Raw genomic sequence first — 19,512 nt, 5'->3', positions numbered from 1 at the left:
TAAGCAGTGGACCAGAAAAAGTATTGAAAAAAAATTGAGTCTGAATATCTGTCCCTGAGGTACATACTACCTTAAACAGAGTTATAAAGAAGTCATAGATGTTTGGCTTAGATTCTTACTAGCAATCAATGATTGTACTTACCCTTTCTGTGGGTATGCTGCAAGGGCTCTTGGTTCAGAAAGTCCAGACGACACCAGAGTTTTACGACTTGAACCATCCAACTCAGCTACCTCTATCATATCATTGGTTCTGTCCGCCCAATAGATTTTCCTGCAATGACAAAAACAAAATCAGCATGAGTACATGGTCTTGGTGTTTTCTATAGCTACAAATTCACTGGCAAAGTAAAGGCAATGATACACCCCTAGGGCCAATAATGGACTCAAGCAAACTTTGCACTTCGTAATGTACTTGGCTTAGCCTCATACATTATGCAAAGTTTACTTTCATCCATTACGGGCCAGGAGGGGGTACATTATTGCTTGAGACTCAGTATAGTCTGATAACTTGTTAATCTATCATTTGAAAACACATAAAAATAGTTTTAAATGTACTGAGCATGGTTTTGTAAATATAAAGATATGAGTAAGGTTGAGTAAGTACATTTGTCAACTGGTTTTGTCTGGGTATCTACAGTCGCCTATTGCTTCCCCGATCACTTAAAATGTGCAAAACCAACTACATATGTCTAGAATAGCATGCTAAAACTACATTCTTCAAAAGTACACAACAAAACAGACATAACCTGACTCCTTCACATTCGGTGTTTTTTTTTCTAAATCTGAAATGATGCTGTCAATCATCATTAATCTCCTAACACAATTATTTCACAGTGAATGTATCTAAAACTACTGGCAACAACAGCTGATGTGTAGTTTAAACCAAATAACGGTACAATAGAAAAGCTGTTTCAGAACCATTACCTGCCAACCCAATCAATTGCAATTCCTTCACCGTCAGGGACATAATGCCGAACTATGGTTTCCAAGCCAGTGCCATTCAGAAAGACTCTCTGTATAATGTGATTTGGTACATCTGTGAAATACAGACGATCTTCCTTGATGTCAAAGTCTAGCGCCACCACATTGCTAAAACCATCTGCGATAAGGTCATACCTGGTCAAATCAAGAGCTAGTTTGCGAAGGTAGTAGCGGTTGCTAAAAATGAGGTATGGCATTGCATCTGGAAAGAAAGTGGAAATATTACGTTTGATCATTTGATTACTTTTTCAACATTTTCTGTGTGATAATCTCAGCATTAAAATTCACCACATCCTATGCATGTGTGGCAAATTTTGCCATACTTTGTATTTCTTGGTCACTTCTTGAGGGACTATCTCCCTGTCATTAGTTGTTTAACCTATACATGTTGTTACGTGCAGAGAAAACGAACAAAAGGGTGAACTCAGCAGTTTCCGTTTAAACAAAATTTATTACGAAAACAAAACTAATTGCTAAGTTAGGGACAGAGTACAAGCTTTAAAAGTGTACAGACTACTTATCTCAGCTGGGACGGCAAAGCTCCAGTCTCAGAGTTGTAACAGTCAGTCGGATGAATGAACAGTCCTTTGGCTTGCAGGCTTGAATTTGCACAAAGTCCACAGTATAAATCCAGCGTTGACAGTGAAGGTCTTGAAAAGTCTTGAGAATGACTACTGCTGGAGTTTAGTAACACACAAGAGACACGATCCCAAAAGTCTGACTGGAAGCTGAGCACGTCCCTTTTATAAAGGCATATAAGAACAATCTAGAACTTTTATTGACATGCTAATTACTGTTCTAAAATTATCTCTCTTACACAACTAATCAACTTTCCAGAACATTCCAAACATGACTAATTGAATTCAAGGTTGTGAGGTCATTAAGGGCAGTGACCTTGAGAATGTTCTAGACTAATTGAACTCAGGTCATGATGAGTGTGGGGGAAATGACCTACATAACACACCCTCTCTTCAAAAAAAAAGAAAATTTTTCAAAGAAAAATCTTTCTTTTGCAAATGTAATCTTGAAAAAGATTTAAGTACTCAATTTTTTTTTCTTACTCTAAAGTAAAACTTCTTGAAAGTGAACAACAATAAACTCTAAATACGAGAGAGACAGTCTGCAATTAAATTGTCTCTGCCTTGGATATGTCTAATGTCAAGATTAAACTCCTGTAACATTAAACTCCATCTTAGCAATCTCTGATTTTTGCCTTTAAATTTCTGCAGAAAAACAAGAGGGTTGTGATCAATATAAACCACTATTGGCTGATTTGAAGAAGTAACATAAACTTCAAAATGCTGTAAAGCTAATATCAAAGATAAACACTCTTTTTCAATTGTAGAGTAGTTTCTCTGGGATTTGTTAAATTTGCGTGAAAATAGCAAACAGGATGATCTACACCATGACTATCCTCTTGCAATAAAACACCACCAGCAGCCGTATCACTAGCATCTACAGCTAATTTGAATGGCAAAGTGAAATCTGGTGCAGACAACACTGGGGCACTTTGCAGTATGGCTTTAAGTGTATCAAATGCCTGTTGGCATTGCTCTGACCAAACAAACTTTACTTTCTTTTTAAGTAAGTTAGTCAAAGGCTCAGTAATTGCGGAGAAATTTGGACAGAATTTTCTGTAGTAACCAGCCATACCGAGAAAGCGCATCAGTTGTCGTTTGCAGTTTGGTATGGGAAAACTTGAAATGGCACTGATTTTGGCATCAACAGTTTTACCTCACCCTGTCCTACAGTATGTCCGAGGTAAGTTACCCTCGCCCAACCAAACTCAGATTTGGCAAGGTTGACAGTCAACATTGCTTTGCTCAGTCTCTCAAAGAACTTCCGCATGAGCTTGATGTGTTCCTCCCAGGTGTCACTATACAGGACGACGTCGTCAACGTAAGCTGCACATCCGTCTAGCCCGGATATGACGTCGTTGATCATCCGTTGGAACGTTGCCGGAGAGTTCTTCATTCCGAATGGCATCACCTTGTACTGGAACAATCCGTCTGGTGTAACAAAGGCGGATATTTCACGAGCACGAGCCGTCAGAGGGACTTGCCAAAATCCCTTCAGTAGGTCAAATTTCGTCACATACTTGGCTTTTCCCACTCGGTCGATGCAGTCATCAATCCTCGGGATTGGGAAAGTGTCTGTCTTTGTTAAAGTGTTGACCTTCCTAAAGTCTGTGCACATACGATAACTGTGATCTGATTTGGGAACAAGTATGCACGGCGAACTCCAGTTACTTTTACTGGGTTCAATAAAGTCATTGTCCAGCAGGTATTTGACTTCTTCCTGGAGATATTTTGCTTTTGTTGGATTCAGTCTGTATGGATGTTGTTTTACAGGCTTACTGTCCCCAACATCAACGTCGTGATAGATGACGTTTGTCCTCGTTGGAACATCTTGAAACAGGTGTTTATATTCATGGAGCAGTTCTTTCACCTGTTGTTGTTGTTCTGGCTGGAGGTGTGCCAACTTTGTAGACTCCAGCTTCTCCAGGATTTCTGAGTTCTGAAGCTTGACCGAGCCCAGCTTTGAGTTTAGAGTATTTTCACTCAAGTCAGTTTCAGTATCACTATCTTCATAATGGTTTGAACTGACTGCACTGACAGGCTGAGTTATAGTAGGATTATCCCTATCCAAATATGGCTTAAGCATATTTATGTGACATAGCTGTTTTTGTTTTCGCCTGTCAGGTGTTATTATGATGTAATTTAAATCACTCAATTTCTTATCAATTAGGTATGGCCCAAAGTAACGAGCATGGAGTGGTTTGCCAGGAACCGGAAGTAGAACAAGAACTTTTTGACCTGGTTCAAACTTCCGTTTTGAGGTGTTTTTATCATATTTGGTTTTCATTGACTGCTGAGATGACTCAAGATTTTCTCTGGCTAATTCACATGCTTTAGAGAGTTTTGTACGAAAATCTGACACATATTGCAAAATATTCAGACAATCATCATCGTCTGATAGGAATTTCTCTTTAACGAGCTTAAGTGGGCCACGGACTGTATGTCCAAATACAAGCTCAAATGGGCTAAAACCAAGAGACTCCTGAATTGACTCTCTAACAGCAAAGAGCAAAAAATGAATTCCTTCATCCCACTGTTTCTCTGTGTCAAAACAGTAGGTCCTAATCATGTTTTTCAAAGTTTGATGAAATCGCTCAAGAGCACCCTGGCTTTCTGGATGATAGGCGGATGACCTGTACTGTTTAATGCCTAGCTGATCCATTACTTGTTGAAAAATTCCAGACATAAAGTTGGAGCCTTGATCGGACTGGACACATTTAGGGAGGCCAAATAAAGTGAAAAATTTGACTAAAGCTTTCACTATAGTCTTTGTCTTTATATTTCTCAGTGGTATGGCTTCTGGGAACCGAGTTGATGTACACATTATTGTCAGCATGTACTCATTTCCTGATCTTGTTTTTGGTAGGGGCCCAACACAGTCTATTAGTATCCTACTAAATGGTTCTTGAAATGCAGGAATTGGCTGTAAAGGGCCTTTGGAATGGTCTGATTTGGCTTTCCTACCATTTGACATGTGTGACAAGTTTTACAGAAATGTGCTACATCCTGCCTGAGATTAGGCCAATAAAAGTGACTGAGAATTTTATGATAAGTTTTCCTGACTCCTAAGTGACCAGCCCAGGGAGTTTCATGGGCCAGGCGCAATATTTCAGCACGGTAGGGCTTTGGAACCACAATTTGATGTTTTATAGCCCAATCGTCATCAACCAAAACATCTGGAGGTCTCCATTTACGCATGAGAATACCAGATTTTGTATAATAGGAAACAGAGCTATCTGAAGTTTTACCTTCATCATCTACCCTGTCAAACAAAGACAAATATCTGGGTCTTTGTGTTGTTCTGCAATGAGATTTGATCTAGAAAATGTCTGACTTTGGTCAGCAGAAGTTTTACTGGAAGTTTCAAATCCACGAGGGATAACGGAATGATCCGTGTCAAACACCTGACTGAGAAAGGTGTCATTTAAGTCAACATCTGTGACATTATTTTTGAGAGTATTTTGATTCTCGGAAGTTTTCTTTGACATGGCTCGAGTAATGGCACATGAAGGAAATAAACGGGTATCTCTTGTTCAATTGGCTCTGGATCCTGATCTAAACTAGGATTATCAGTCACAAGTGGATTAGTAATGACCTTGTCCCCAGCAAGGTCGTTTCCAAGAAGAAGGTGAATCCCTTCAAAAGGCAAAAAAGGCCTAATACCTAAAGCCACAGGTCCAGAAACAAAGTCCGAAGACAAATAGACATTATGGAGAGGAACAGGAATGTAGTCATTACAATCTACCCCCTTAATAAGAACTTTAGAACCTGAAATGACTTTTCAGAAAACGGCAGGGTATCTGCCAACAAAAGAGACTGGGAAGCCCCGGTATCTCTTAAAATTTTGACAGGGGTAGCGGAAGAGAAATCACTAGAAAGTGATATAAAACCATTATGAATAAATGGCTCGAAAATACCCATAATGCTATCTTGAGAAGAATTGACCTTGACCTCATTAATTGGGGATGAGAGGGGTTTAACCTCAAAAATGTGTTGCACACATTATTAGACTCTAATTGAGTTGATGAAGAAATAAAGCCGGTTGGCTTAGATCCACTTTGACCACTTTGACCTTCACGTTTTCTTTTCAATTTGAAACACTCTGACATTAAATGGCCGTCTTTCTTACAATAATTACAAGAAAGTGTACCAAACTGTTTGTCAGAAGGAGATTGAGACTTGGGATCTGATGATGTGGGAGTGTTACTTGAACTCTGTGAACTGTTGTCATTTGATTTTCTACTCTCCTTTGAAAAATTCTTGGATGAAAAGGAGGAGTTAAATTTACCTGCATTGTTTCTGTATGAAAAGGACTGGGATGGTTTGCTGAGAAAGGAAGATTTGTGGGTCAATGAATAATCATCGGCCAAACGTGCAGCAACCTCCAATGTATCTGCCTTTTGTTCATTGATAAACGTCTTGATGTCACTCCGGATGCACCTTTTAAATTCCTCAATCAAAACAAGTTGTCGTAATTTGTCATAATTCTGACTGACCTTTTCAGAAGAACACCAACGATCAAACAGTTGTTCTTTTGTTCGAGCAAATTCAACATAAGTTTGATCTTTCACCTTCTCACAATCCCTAAATTTCTGACGGTACGCTTCAGGCACCAACTCATAACCCTTGAGAATTAATTCCTTCACAGAATCATAATTTGAAGCCTGCTCTACTGACAACTGAATGTAAATTTCTCTGGCTTTACCCACCAAAGCACTCTGCAAAAGCATAGACCAGGACTCCTTAGGCCAATTCAGACTCTGAGCAATTTTCTCAAAATGGAGAAAATATTTGTCAACATCCTTTTCTTGGAAAGGGGGAACTAACCTGAAATGCTTAGTGATGTCAAACTTGTCTGAAGGAAGAATTTCCTGACTGTCCAAGCTCTAAACGTTTTATTTCTACCTGTAATCGCTGTTCTTCTAATCGCAATTCTTTTTCTCTCTGTCTTTCTTCCATTTCTAATCTTTCCTGCCTTTCTTTTTCTTTCTGTCTTTCTTCCATTTGCAATTCTTTTTCTTTCATTTCCTTTTCTAATTCCAATTTCTTAAGCTCCAAATCTGCCTGTCTCTCCTTTTCCATTTGTAATTCTTTTTCTTTGTATTCTTTTTCTATTTCTAATGCATTTTCTTGATCTCCAAATCTGCCTGCATTTCTAATTCTAATTTTCTGAGTTCAGAGGTAGACTTGGGCTCATAATCTTTCAGGGTGGATTCCTCAAATTGGCCTAAATCAACTAGATGTTTGGCAATACGGTACTGTATTTCCCTCTTGCGCATAGATCTTTTAACATCTACTTTAAGGAAATTTGCCAGTGCTATGAGGTTGTCTTTTCTGAGGGAATTAAATGTGTCCTGATCAAGGTCATCCATAAATTCGTCTGGTTTAAATTCCGCCATGATTGGATTTGGCTGAGTTCACAGTGTACAGTAGTTTTGAAAAGGCTGGCAAAATGTTGTCAAACGGCTCAAAATATTCGTCTCCCGGACGAGCCCCCAATTTGTTACGTGCAGAGAAAACGAACAAAAGGGTGAACTCAGCAGTTTTCGTTTAAACAAAATTATTACGAAAACAAAACTAATTGCTAAGTCAGGGACAGAGTACAAGCTTTAAAAGTGTACAGACTACTTATCTCAGCTGGGACGGCAAAGCTCAGTTGTAACAGTCAGTTGGATGAATGAACAGGCTTGCAGGCTTGAATTTGCACAAAGTCCACAGTATAAATCCAGCGTTGACAGTGAAGGTCTTGAAAAGTCTTGAGAATGACTACTGCTGGAGTTTAGTAACACACAAGAGACACGATCCCAAAAGTCTGACTGGAAGCTGAGCACGTCCCTTTTATAAAGGCATATAAGAACAATCTAGAACTTTTATTGACATGCTAATTACTGTTCTAAAATTATCTCTCTTACACAACTAATCAACTTTCCAGAACATTCCAAACATGACTAATTGAATTCAAGGTTGTGAGGTCATTAAGGGCAGTGACCTTGAGAATGTTCTAGACTAATTGAACTCAGGTCATGATGAGTGTGGGGGGAAATGACCTACATAACAATGTAGATACAGAGTGGATCATTTACTTTGACCTTGAATCTGGGAGAGATTATCACAACTCTCTATAAAGAAAAGTAGTTCAATTATAACACAAAGAGAGGCAACATTCAGAAATACATGTACAGAGTGAAGTGTATACTGATAAAGTTAATGCATATTAACCTCCTTTTTCAACCCTTTTCCTGCCAAGTTCATATATATTTCACCATCAGGTCAAGTTCATTTAAAACTAGTGAAGCACAATATGTCCAATTTTGTGCATTTTAACAAAAAATTGAACATTTGAAGGCCACTGAAATCACAGATACTGTAAACATGATCTTTATGGACTAAAGCTATTGGAACAGACCAAGCCAAATGGGTGGAAATACGTATGGTTTTGGCTCAATACCGCTTTTCACTGAGTTGGCTGATGGGGAAGTGATACTATCTGGCAGGGAAAGGGTTATACAATTTGATGTTGTTAAATGTCTCCTTTGAGCCTATGGCATGTCAAAAAATGACAACGTCAAGTTACCTAGCAACCAAAGGTTAGACTGGGTTTTTCAAAAATAAATGTCCATGTTCAGATTATTGATAGGCGGCAAGCAGATGACTTATCAATGCATATGAAGATTGTAGAGTGTAAGTTGGTAATCTCTTTGATGACTGGCACTTACCACTTAGGGCTTTACAAGTTCTTCCATCCGGTTCCTTTTGATATCCTTCAACACATTTACAGATGTACGAGCCGTGAGTGTTTTCACATGCTTGGCTGCAAACACCAGGATTTTCTGTGCACTCATCAATGTCTTCAAGTAGAACAAAGTCAAACAGTGTAAATCCCATGCATGTAGAAACAAATGTAATCAGGATGAGATGTTTGCTGTTTGTGCTAAAGGTTGTGTACAACATACCAACAAGCTAAGATATTACACACTGTTTGACAAGTTGACGTACTTGAACTCTTACTTTGGCTACAAAATTTAGAATGTTCAATTAACATTGGAGAGTATAGATCAGCACTGTCCATTGTATATCTTTGGGAGAAAGATGTTTTATACTAGAAGTTGACACAAAAACGCTGCAGATACATAAAATCCTACACTTACCTCTGCAAGCTTTTCTGTCTGGCATAAGAGTGTATCCACTTCTACATTGGCAGTAATAACTAGTAGCTGTATTGACACAATCATGCTCACACTGGTTGGATATAGTGTCTGCACACTCATCAACTCCTGTCACATAGATGATGATATTTATTGCTCAATTTCATGATATCACCAAAACAGAGTAATTTGTCTCACATATCAGAGGCTTTAATGCAGAAAAGCAAGCATGCTATGATGTTGTTTTCATGTGTACAGTCACACGTAGTGAAAACATTTTGTATACGGTGACAAAAATATGTTCACAAGAAGTTCCCCATTATCATTGCTCTACTCCTTGGAACAGCAAACAGATTTCACTTCAACATTTGACAAATCTTTACCTGAGGATTTGTCCAGCAGTATGTCAGGGAATATCATGCACATACTTTTTCATTCAAGGGGTTGTTTTCAAACTTTCTTGTAAACAAAACCTATGCACGAACATAAATTAAACTAAAAATTGGTGGAGTGTCTATGTTGTCTTGTAACACATGAGTATCTTCAATACGGACAAAAATCCTACTATTCTATTTAATATCATTCTTTTATAGAAAGTTGGATAGAAGATGTACATAAGATAGTCACACTTACCACAATGTCTTTCATCTGAGAGATCATTACAGTCTGGATGTTTATTACACACCAATGAATACAGAATACATGTATTATCCTCACATTGAAATTCACCAGGGCTGCATGTTGGCTGTACTGTCACTGTAAAAAGTAAAAACTTTGTAATCAAACAGCCATTGACATTTTCAGCAAAAATCAATATACCATAGTTTGTTTAAGGGGGTTGGTCAAGTATTTAGAAAACTTCCTCATACGTCAGTTATGGTATACCGGTATATTCAAGCACAAAGAATGTATTTGCCGTAAAATTGAAATATTGCACTATAAGTTTATAACTAAGATTGTTCCTTGTAAAACTGTCTTTCATGAATCTATGCATAACTGAAAATTCTGAACAATACATGACTAGGAAGTATATCTTGTTGTTTGGGTTGAACATTCACAGCAGTGTATACATATGAAAAATATATAGATTCTAGCAAAAACTATGGCACAAAAACTGATTGCTACATAGACATTACCTACAACATGAATGGATAACATGGTGTGATACATTGTCTTTCTGACACTTACCACACAATTCATCCGACTCATCAGATGTGTCTCTGCAGTCATTATCCCCATCACACATCCACTGTCTTGGAATACAGCGAGCATTATGACAAGTGTATTCTACATTGTCATCACATGTTGGGTATTCTGGAACAAATCAAGGATATTGATGCAAGTTTAATACCTGTGGACTTTGATAGCCATTGTATTCAAATTCAGGTAACTGAAAATGCAATCCTGAATCACAGTCCCTCTATCCACCGTCTGGAAACGTGGCTGGTTTCTTTGTGACACTCCGTGATATGAACAAACACACGATTCACACCTTAAACAAAGGACACTGACAATGTTCAACTGGCCGTTATATCGATGTCGCTACCCCACGATCCTATGACAGCCGCAATGTGATCGTTCAAAAACATGACGTTTGTGGGTTGTTATTTCAGAATATCACAAAACATTACAACTTGTTCCCTTTAGAAACACTAAACAATTTATTTTTTCATTAAATGGGTAACGTTGCCCCTCTAGATAAAGCTTGAAAGGGACCACACATTATGGTTGCATTATGATCACCATCGAAAAACAAAATGGCCAGGCACTGTTCGCAAGTGTCATGGACCATTGCCCGAAATCAAGAAGACAGGCAAAATCAGCTGAATATTAACATCGACAGCTGAGTAGTTCATTACCAAACTTGTTATTGTGTTGACATGATAGCATTTTGTAAAAGGTATTTACTGTGCCTGAGCGCGAGCGTACGTATCGAGAGTTCGCCATATTGACGCTACATGGGAAAATATGCGAATAAAATCTACGTGCATTTCTGCAGTTGTCGTTCCTATTCTGCTCAGTTAACAGACATAATTTCACAGAATATTACACAGAAAATATTTAGATCATATTTGGAGGCACTGACTACTAGCATTGCAAGAGAAAGGGACGACAAATTTTCCGGTGTGTTTCCAGCCGTGCCTGAGCGAGCGTACGTATCGAGAGTTCGCCATATTGACGCTGCATGGGAAAATGTGCGACCACACAACTAAAATCTACATGCATTTCTGCAGTTGTCTTTCCTATTCTGTTCAGTTAACAGACATGACTTCACAGAATATTACACAGAAAACATATTTAGATCATATTTGGAGACACGGACTACTAGCATTGCAAGAGAAAGGGACCACAAATTTTCCGGTGTGATTCCAGCCGTTGCTTGTGCTACGTACGTCAACACACTCGCAGCGGTCAACCCCAGAAATTATCGCACACTATCATCATTTACGATGGGATAAGGATCACGAAAAACACACACCCCTTTCAGGATATGATAATTTCTGTCTTTGTGTCGTAGATAGACGCAGACAACACTTAATAGAGCCAAAAACAGCGAAAATTCGAGAAAAGCGTACACACAATCGGGGACTGTGGCATGCAGGACAAACCCAAGCTACGCATTATCACGTGACTGGCCCTCGTATCGCGGTTCGGCTGTGCGGTCTAGGTGATTGACACCTTTTACAATAGGCGTTTCCAGACCGGTGGATAGAGGGACTGTGCCTGAATTAATATAACTACTAGCCTTAGCATTGCATGATGGATTGTTAGTGATATCAGTGTTTATAAAATGCACATTTTAAAGTACAGACAAGCTCATGTGGTACATCTTTACATTTCACATATAAACATTTCATGAATTATATCAATATTCAATGTTGTTATATTAAATTTGCCCTGATGTGTGTTTGAACAAGCCTACATTGGAATAAAAGGATGGTACATTGACAACTAACATTTTGTGGAAACTTAGCTAGAAGGAATCACGTGATGGGTGACCAAACAAAAGCAAATGTGAAATCTATTTTCAAATGACATCGTATGACTTTGACCTAGTTTTCACATATATCTGCAACTACAAGGGCTGCAGGTTTTTGTTGGACATTAACCAGTCTTGAACCAAATTTTTTCTCCTAAATGTTGAGTGACATTTAACTTACTTTGATGATTAATAATTTAAAAGTACCTCACTTTACCTACTTTCATGTATATCATTTACTACAATGGCAAGAGGTTTGGTATTCATTGATACTGAACACAACAGGACAAAATTTAGGATGACCTTAGATGACCTTTGACTTACTTTCCTGTTTCCCAAGCTGACCCTAGCAACCATGGCAACTACTAGGGCCTCAGCAATGCTGCTTGCACACTTAATTTCAGTGTGAGAAATGGATATAATTCACTACTCATGGTAAAGTACAAAATTCTTTCTGAACACCTACCACATGTTCTTGGTTCATCAGAATTATCACCACAGTCATTGTCATGGTCACAGTAATAGTCCTGTTTCACACATAGTCCATTGTTACACGTAAATTCACCTTCTTCACATGTACGCTGAACTGAAAAGTTCAAAAACATACATAAATACCTTTATATGGCCCAGGAATATTTTACAGGTTTAAAAGTTTCAAGAAAATGTCAAGCACAAAAAGCGGAAAAAATAGTTTTACAACAATAAGACCCCAGGAAATGATGAATCCACATTAAAATTACAACTACACTGTACATGTACATGCTGAGTGATGACCAAGGCATCAATATTACCTTCTCATTCTATTCCCCTGTTTCACACACAACCAGTGAAGCTAAGCTTTAGAAACCCCAGTGACACAGATACTGAATACTAACATACACAGTGGTTAGGCTAGAGTAATTACAATAAATCCTGTGTTTTTACATCCTCTCAAAATGTTGAAAGGTAAGAAGCAGTTCAAAGACACAACAGAAAATTTTACACATATTTGTTTTATTCCCAGATTGTTGCCTTGTAATAGTTGTGCCTGTTCAAGAATCAAAGCAGAAACTTCTTTCTCACTTTCAAAATTTATACTACAATGATACATTCTACAAGCATACAACACTGTCGAAAGCTTTAAAAGCCTATATGTGCAGGGATACAAATCAGAGATTGTAATTACTTTGGCCTTATATAACTGTTTTTGCTGAGTCACAGCTATTCTGTAAAGAGCATGCAAACTAACCACAATGCATTTCGTCTTCAGCCTTGTCACAATCTGCTTCTCCATCACACTTCCATGAGATGGGAATACACTTTCTTCTTCCGGGAAGAGCTTTGGTACATGTAAAATAGTTTGGTGAACAGCTCCTCTCCACTGAATTAAAATAAAACACATAATGCTGCTTTAAATTTGAACTGTTCAAAAGGTCTTACCAAATACATCTCCACATGATAAACCATTTAGAAATTTACAAGCCACTCAAAAAGATATATTGTACAAAAAACAAACTGTTGACTGCTGCATGATTACACGGGTGTAATTAAAACACATTAGCAATGCCATATCCTTCTATTATCTTTTACCCTTTCATCAGACTTTCTGTTGAATGGTTGTAACTTGGACATTGAAAACAAATGGTTTCTACCAAACAGTAAGGGGTGCAAGTGTTATGACAAACACATGGTTGAAGTTTATACTTTCGGACACGTACAGACAGAATGCAGCTAGTGGCAACATTAATGAGAATAGGATATTATTGCTATCATCAACAGAGTCTATTGGTGACTGCTGACTGTTGTATCTTTCTCATTCCTGTTATCATTCATATACTTACGACAGCTATGCCTTTCATCTTCATCTGAGCCATCACCACAGTCATTGTCAGAATCACAAATCCAGGCATCCGGAACACATCGTCCATTATCACATGTGAATTGGGATCCAAAGCATGTGAAGTTTGTGTGTCCTATAATGGTAAACATCAAGAAGGTGAATTGAAAGGTAACTGTACATAATTTTTATTTTGTTAAACACACTGAGGACATGATTGAAGTACATTATATCAAAATATGCTGTTGAATTCCAAGTAGTAATCTTATTTAGGGCAAACATTTTGACTGTTGCAATTTGTACGAGAATGATCAAGTCCATGAGTTTCAAAATACTTTGGTTATACCGTAGCAATTTGCTATACATGAACAGTTTTGGGTCTTATATGTACAGGAAGTTGACATGCATCAAAGAGTTGAAGTTATATACTGTCTTCATCTGATACCTGGTCCTGTTTTGTTAAAAAACGCATCCTTTGCTGAGTGAAAACAATGTTGCTTTGTTTCCTTAACAAGACCATGCCAATTCTCGTTTATGGCATTCAGCAGATACAAGGAAGCCTGGGACTAATTTGAAGCCTGGTAAAAGAAGCCATTCAAAAGTAATAAGAGAGTTCATAGAGTTCACATTGACTTACCACAGAAAGGTGGTTCATCAGAGTTATCACCGCAGTCATTGTCACCATCACAGTGCCAGTATGCTGGAAGGCAGCGACCACTGTTTTCACAACGGAAATCTCCATTTTCACATGGTTCTCCAACTGCAAAAAAATTCATATAAACTTAATCCTTTCATCCCTCTTTCAAATCAAGAGGTCCAGCATCACTAACGAGTACATATGGACTCTACCACTATTTGTTGCTGAAGGGATGGATCAGTATGCTTGCTCACCTCAAAACATCTTGTACAAAACTTTTGCAAACTTTTACAATAATACTCACCATTACCTCTCTGAAAGATCTATTTCTTCAAAGTTAAAAGTTTCCACTTACGACAGAATGTGGGATTTTCATCAGAGCCATCACCACAGTCATTATCTCCATCACAGAGGTAGCGTCTTGGAATGCAAATACTTGTTGAGAGACAGGAATGATATCCTGGCTGGCAAGTACGGTTGGCTGTCAACAGAAATTAAAAGATAAACAAAATGAACAGTGGGAACTAACTTCATGTACATCAACACTTGCAGCAAAAATATGCGAATACTCTTCAGTTTCTATCATCAATCAAAAGGGAAGATGGATTTCAATTATTTGCAAGGTTAACCAAAGCAGCAAAAATTTTTGGTTTGACTCAAAGGAAAGATAAACTCTGCCATAATCTAATGTATATACCAAGTATTAAATTACAACAACTTTGTATTTCCACCTTCCACATTGTTCGCTCAGCATCTGGGTAAAAAAACAGTTTTGGTACTTTTTGTTTGATTCTATCAGAAAGATTAATATGTCCAACTTTTAAAAGAAGATATTTGAAAAACAACATATAAATTTTCTTGTTCTTATTCTAAAAAGTGGTATATACATTTTCACCAATATGATTGTATCCAAGAGGACATTCTGGTTCTTGTCTGGTATAAAGACCTGGATCACACCACAGGGGAAAGGGGAAGCGGTTGATCTGGACGCAAACCTATATATTACAGCATCTACTTTAAGGGACACAGCAAACAAGCTGAAGGTTGACAAACATTTCAATCATGTTAAATAGGATTCTATATTCTAGGGCATTACTATTTGATCCAATAAACACACACAATGTCTCTCAGTGTTCTTCATAAAAAGAAAAGTAAGACATGCAAAACCCAGTGAATTGTATGAAATCTTAAAAATTTATTTGCATATTAAAGTACCACATCTGGCAACTGATTAATCTTAAAGCAGGAGATCTGAGAAATTCAAGCAATACAAATATGTTTTGAAAGGTTATTGAGCATCCACACTAGACATGAGAAGGCAATCATGAATACACATATGATTGGTCTCATTAAGATATTTATATAAATGTTTTAAATGCAAACTTTGAGATGATATTGGTAAAAGGGAAGTTTAACAAATTATTTACGTTTTGAAACTTATTGCACAATTTTACAAAGCATACTGTCCATCTTTTTGACCATGTAGAAGTGAGTAAAATTAAATAAAGTTTTGTACGGTCTCTACAGTTCTCCATAAAAAGTAAACACTGCTTTTGGATGGCAGTTTTTTTTCAAATTGCCTACAGTTTAAAAAGTTGTACGCTGTTATTTGTAGTCACAGTCATAAAAACCTGTGTTTTTTCTTCCTAACATTTACACACCTAGGGGCAACACTATTAGAGGCAAGTTCAACGCAGTGGATCCGTTCATGTATGTTTTCTTGTCAGTGGTCAGACAAAATTCTCTTGTAAAACGGCTTTTGATTTTATATGTTAAGTTTTCTTGAGACTATTCTTCATAATTTTCTGACTTCTTCAAGGAAAAGCCTTCATGTTGATTTGGTTTGAAATCTCATGGGTAAATCTCATGGGTTAGCCAGAGTGTTACAGATTTTAGAACGAAGAGTCTAGGTAGAGAAAGTCAAGAAAAACTCTAAGCGTCAAGCACAGTGAGTTAAAAATTGCAAAAACAAATTTTGACTCGACTGTCAACAATGACAATGGAATGCAAATTACAAGCAGATGCACATTTTGATAATGAACTGATTACAAGCAAGGAGCAGTTTTTGTTTCTGGGGTAAAAAGTCATCCAACTATGAGTTGGCAATTTAATTGTCTAGAACAAGGTGATGTCCTTCCAACATCTGTCATTGTTTTAACTTCTAGATATATTCTTCTAGGAAATATTTTTCTAATCAAAAGACAACAGAGTCAATTTTTCCTTTTAATTTAACAATGGTTAACAACAATTTTAAATTACGTTTTGTGTTTAATAAGAAAGCAATGATTAAAACAACAAAAACAGCAAATTGGATGATACGTAATGATGTGAAAATAATCTATTAAGGTTTATAAATGCTATCTGTTAGTTTTGAAAATTATGTGCTTCTCCAATGGTGAGATGATCAGTGTAGAGGGCGCTTTGAACATAGTATTCATGGACAACTGAATCTGATAGAATACTTTGAGACAAGAATACATTTCTATTTGTCAGTGATTGACAGCATACAAATGATAACCATATTTATCAGCAGGAAAATAAATGGAAATCTACTGTTTTATGTTTATATGCACAGATGTACATCTGTGTTTTGGAGCAGAGCAGATGAGGCAAATTACTAAGTAAACTATCTAATGGTATTTTGAGAGACTTCAAGGGTCATCATCCCTACTGTAGACATAGGATTTATTGTAAATTCTGATGTATATGCTAACAAAATGTATCCCATGCCAAAAGGGATGATTAAGATGAGGAGGAGGAGAGATCAGCAAAATTTACAGTTTTAACACAACATTGGTAAGTCCATTCCATCCTAATGACAGATGTAAAGAAAGTGAAAATGTGTAAATTGAGAAAGGATCAAGAACAAATTCTTTGTAAGCACAATAGAACAACCAGTATTAGCGATGTATTTGTCAATACAATTCCTGACAGCTCTACAATGCTTTACAGATTCAGCAAACTTAATTTCTAATCTAATTGCTTGTGAAGTTACTGACAGTATAGTCTTGTTATTTAAAAAATGAAGGAACAATGGTGATCTAATTTACGACAGCTTGTCATCGCAGGAAATTCTAAAGATTCACCAAGTTATGGCTTAGTGTCATCTCAAATAAAAATATTGAAAAATTATCCATAATTAATTAATGAAAAAATATTTAGGAAATCGGCCATTTTGGGCATGCATGACCTGTGGTGAGATTTCATGCAGATATCTAGACTTACGATCTTCAATATCTCTCTTTACTAATGAAACAATAGGGCGGGGTACCTTGACTTTGGGAATTGAAAGAAAAGGAAAGAAAGAAGAATAAAAGAAAGAAAGATGCATTATTTCATTCCATGAGTGATAAAAGTTTCCAGTGACAGGTAATGATATGAAGAATGTATCTGCCGCATCATGGATGTAAACAGATATTTAATGCTGATAAAAAAGTTGATGATTGTTATCCTAAATTTGAAATTATGAACTCTACAGAATTTTAACTATAAGTTTACTGAAAGTGTTTGGCAAGTGTGTACATGTATATCATGAAGTATGCTGTGCTTCTGTAGTAGTATGTGTGTGTTGATGTGCATACATGTGGCTGGTGTTTGCAGCCATGTGAATATCTGTGTGCAACTGTGAATGGTAGCCTTGTTGTTCTGTGTGATGGAAGACTATACAAAGAGGGGAAAAAATTGACAGAAGGTTGAAGATATGGTGTCTTGAGAGTGAAAACTGAGCTTTGTAAAGGATCAAATTGTGTCATATTATTTTGAAAGCAAAGGTAAGGCATTATTGTGCCTTTGCTAAAAATGGAAAAGTTTGCATTCATTTTATGAAACTCACTTCTTCTCAAATAAGCTGGAGTATTGGAGTGAAGTCTTTTAAACTTTCTGATGCAGTGACTTAACTATCAATTCAACTGTTCCAAGAATCAGCAATATAAACTTGAGTTATTTGTACTAATTTTGCGTATATTTCCCTTTTTGTCTCAAGACACCATCACTTTCCATACCAAATCTTTGCTTTACAGTTGATAGTTAGAGGAATACCAACTACATACTCTTTACCTCAGGACATATTTTGTCAGCTTAAAAGATCCAAAGGAAAGTCACTCTGAGCACAAAGTTGTCATATTCACTGAATAAAAAATTATGAAAATAGACCATGCTTCTTGCTTGTTTCAGTTCTGACAATCCTGATGGAATGATAACATACACATGCATATCATTATCATCTAAGCATTGTCTTGTCTGATTTATCCCCCAAATTTTATATATTGGTATACTTACGGCAATTCAGTTCATCTGAAACTGCACCATCACGGCAGTCGTCAGTTTGGTCACAGATTTGCTCTTTGGGGATACAGCGTCCATTGGCACAGGTGAACTCAGTATCAGGATTACATGTTGGAAAAGCTGGCGGAAAAAAAATTTGAGATTTGATAAGAAATTCTGATCTTACCTTATTGCTCAATGCAAAAGAACAGAACAAGTTACACATATGTGTCTGAAAATGAACATTTAGTCACCAGGTTATTTAGTTAAATCTTTTTCCTCTTAAAATCAATTGCCATCAAGTTTTTTCAGCAGTCTGACTTGCCATACATAAATCAAAGTGAGACTTGGGGTGGACACCGTGGCCAATGGGTATGTGTGTACAAGATTACAATCGTGCACCGGGAAAAGATCAATGCGATAGAACGCTGTGTATACACAGGCTCAGTGGCTAAAAATAGCGAGATGAAAACATGGCCGGTTACTCTCGCCGATGCTACGATTTTTGCATCAAAATTTTTTACTCTTTTCGTTCGTATGACTTTGAAACTCCAGGAAACGATTGAGAAGAAAGGGTTACCATGAAGTATCGAGGTATTTCCTGATAATTTGCCAAATTAAACAAGAAAAAATGCTTCAAAAATTCCCACACTATTACACACTGAGCACTTTCAGAAGCCGTAGCATGTTCATACTTAGTCTGTCAGACATGTGACTCGGATCATACGAATTTCCAAAACACCACTTGATACATATATTTTATTCCAAAAATGATCACACACATATCAGTCAGTATTCATGATGTGGTTTTCATGATGTACACAGTAAATCTTAATGAATTGGACATCGTTCTTTTTCAAGTACAAGATTACAATCTTGCACCAGGGAAAGATGATATTAGGAGCACAGGGACTGTGATAGGAGTAACGAGGACGGTAGCAGATCCAAAGTTCTGATAATTCTCACTGCTAGATGGCGCTATACAAAAAATTTCATTACTCAAACTTGGCACGTTTTTTACCAGACTGAGTACATGTATATCCAAATTTGAGCCATAATGAGCAATTAATTAATAAGCCACACCCACTAAAATCTAATCAGATCTAGATCTT

The 19,512-nt window shown here is 37.1% G+C and overlaps 1 protein-coding gene across 1 annotated transcript in view; it reads right to left on the bottom strand.

Moving 5' to 3' along the window:
* Positions 1-19,512, bottom strand: part of LOC139144530 (low-density lipoprotein receptor-related protein 2-like) — a 150,341-nt gene that overhangs the window by 33,602 nt on the left and 97,227 nt on the right. Inside the window, 12 exon segments of the mRNA XM_070715228.1 lie at positions 143-271; positions 925-1,183; positions 8,276-8,407; positions 8,708-8,833; positions 9,338-9,460; positions 9,893-10,018; positions 12,151-12,270; positions 12,913-13,044; positions 13,505-13,636; positions 14,138-14,260; positions 14,493-14,618; positions 18,416-18,541. Coding sequence (XP_070571329.1) covers positions 143-271; positions 925-1,183; positions 8,276-8,407; positions 8,708-8,833; positions 9,338-9,460; positions 9,893-10,018; positions 12,151-12,270; positions 12,913-13,044; positions 13,505-13,636; positions 14,138-14,260; positions 14,493-14,618; positions 18,416-18,541 — 1,654 coding nt within the window.

Source organism: Ptychodera flava, chromosome 11 (assembly GCF_041260155.1).
Source record: "Ptychodera flava strain L36383 chromosome 11, AS_Pfla_20210202, whole genome shotgun sequence".
Lineage (NCBI taxonomy): Eukaryota > Metazoa > Hemichordata > Enteropneusta > Ptychoderidae > Ptychodera > Ptychodera flava.
This window is presented reverse-complemented; position numbering and strand designations above follow the sequence as displayed.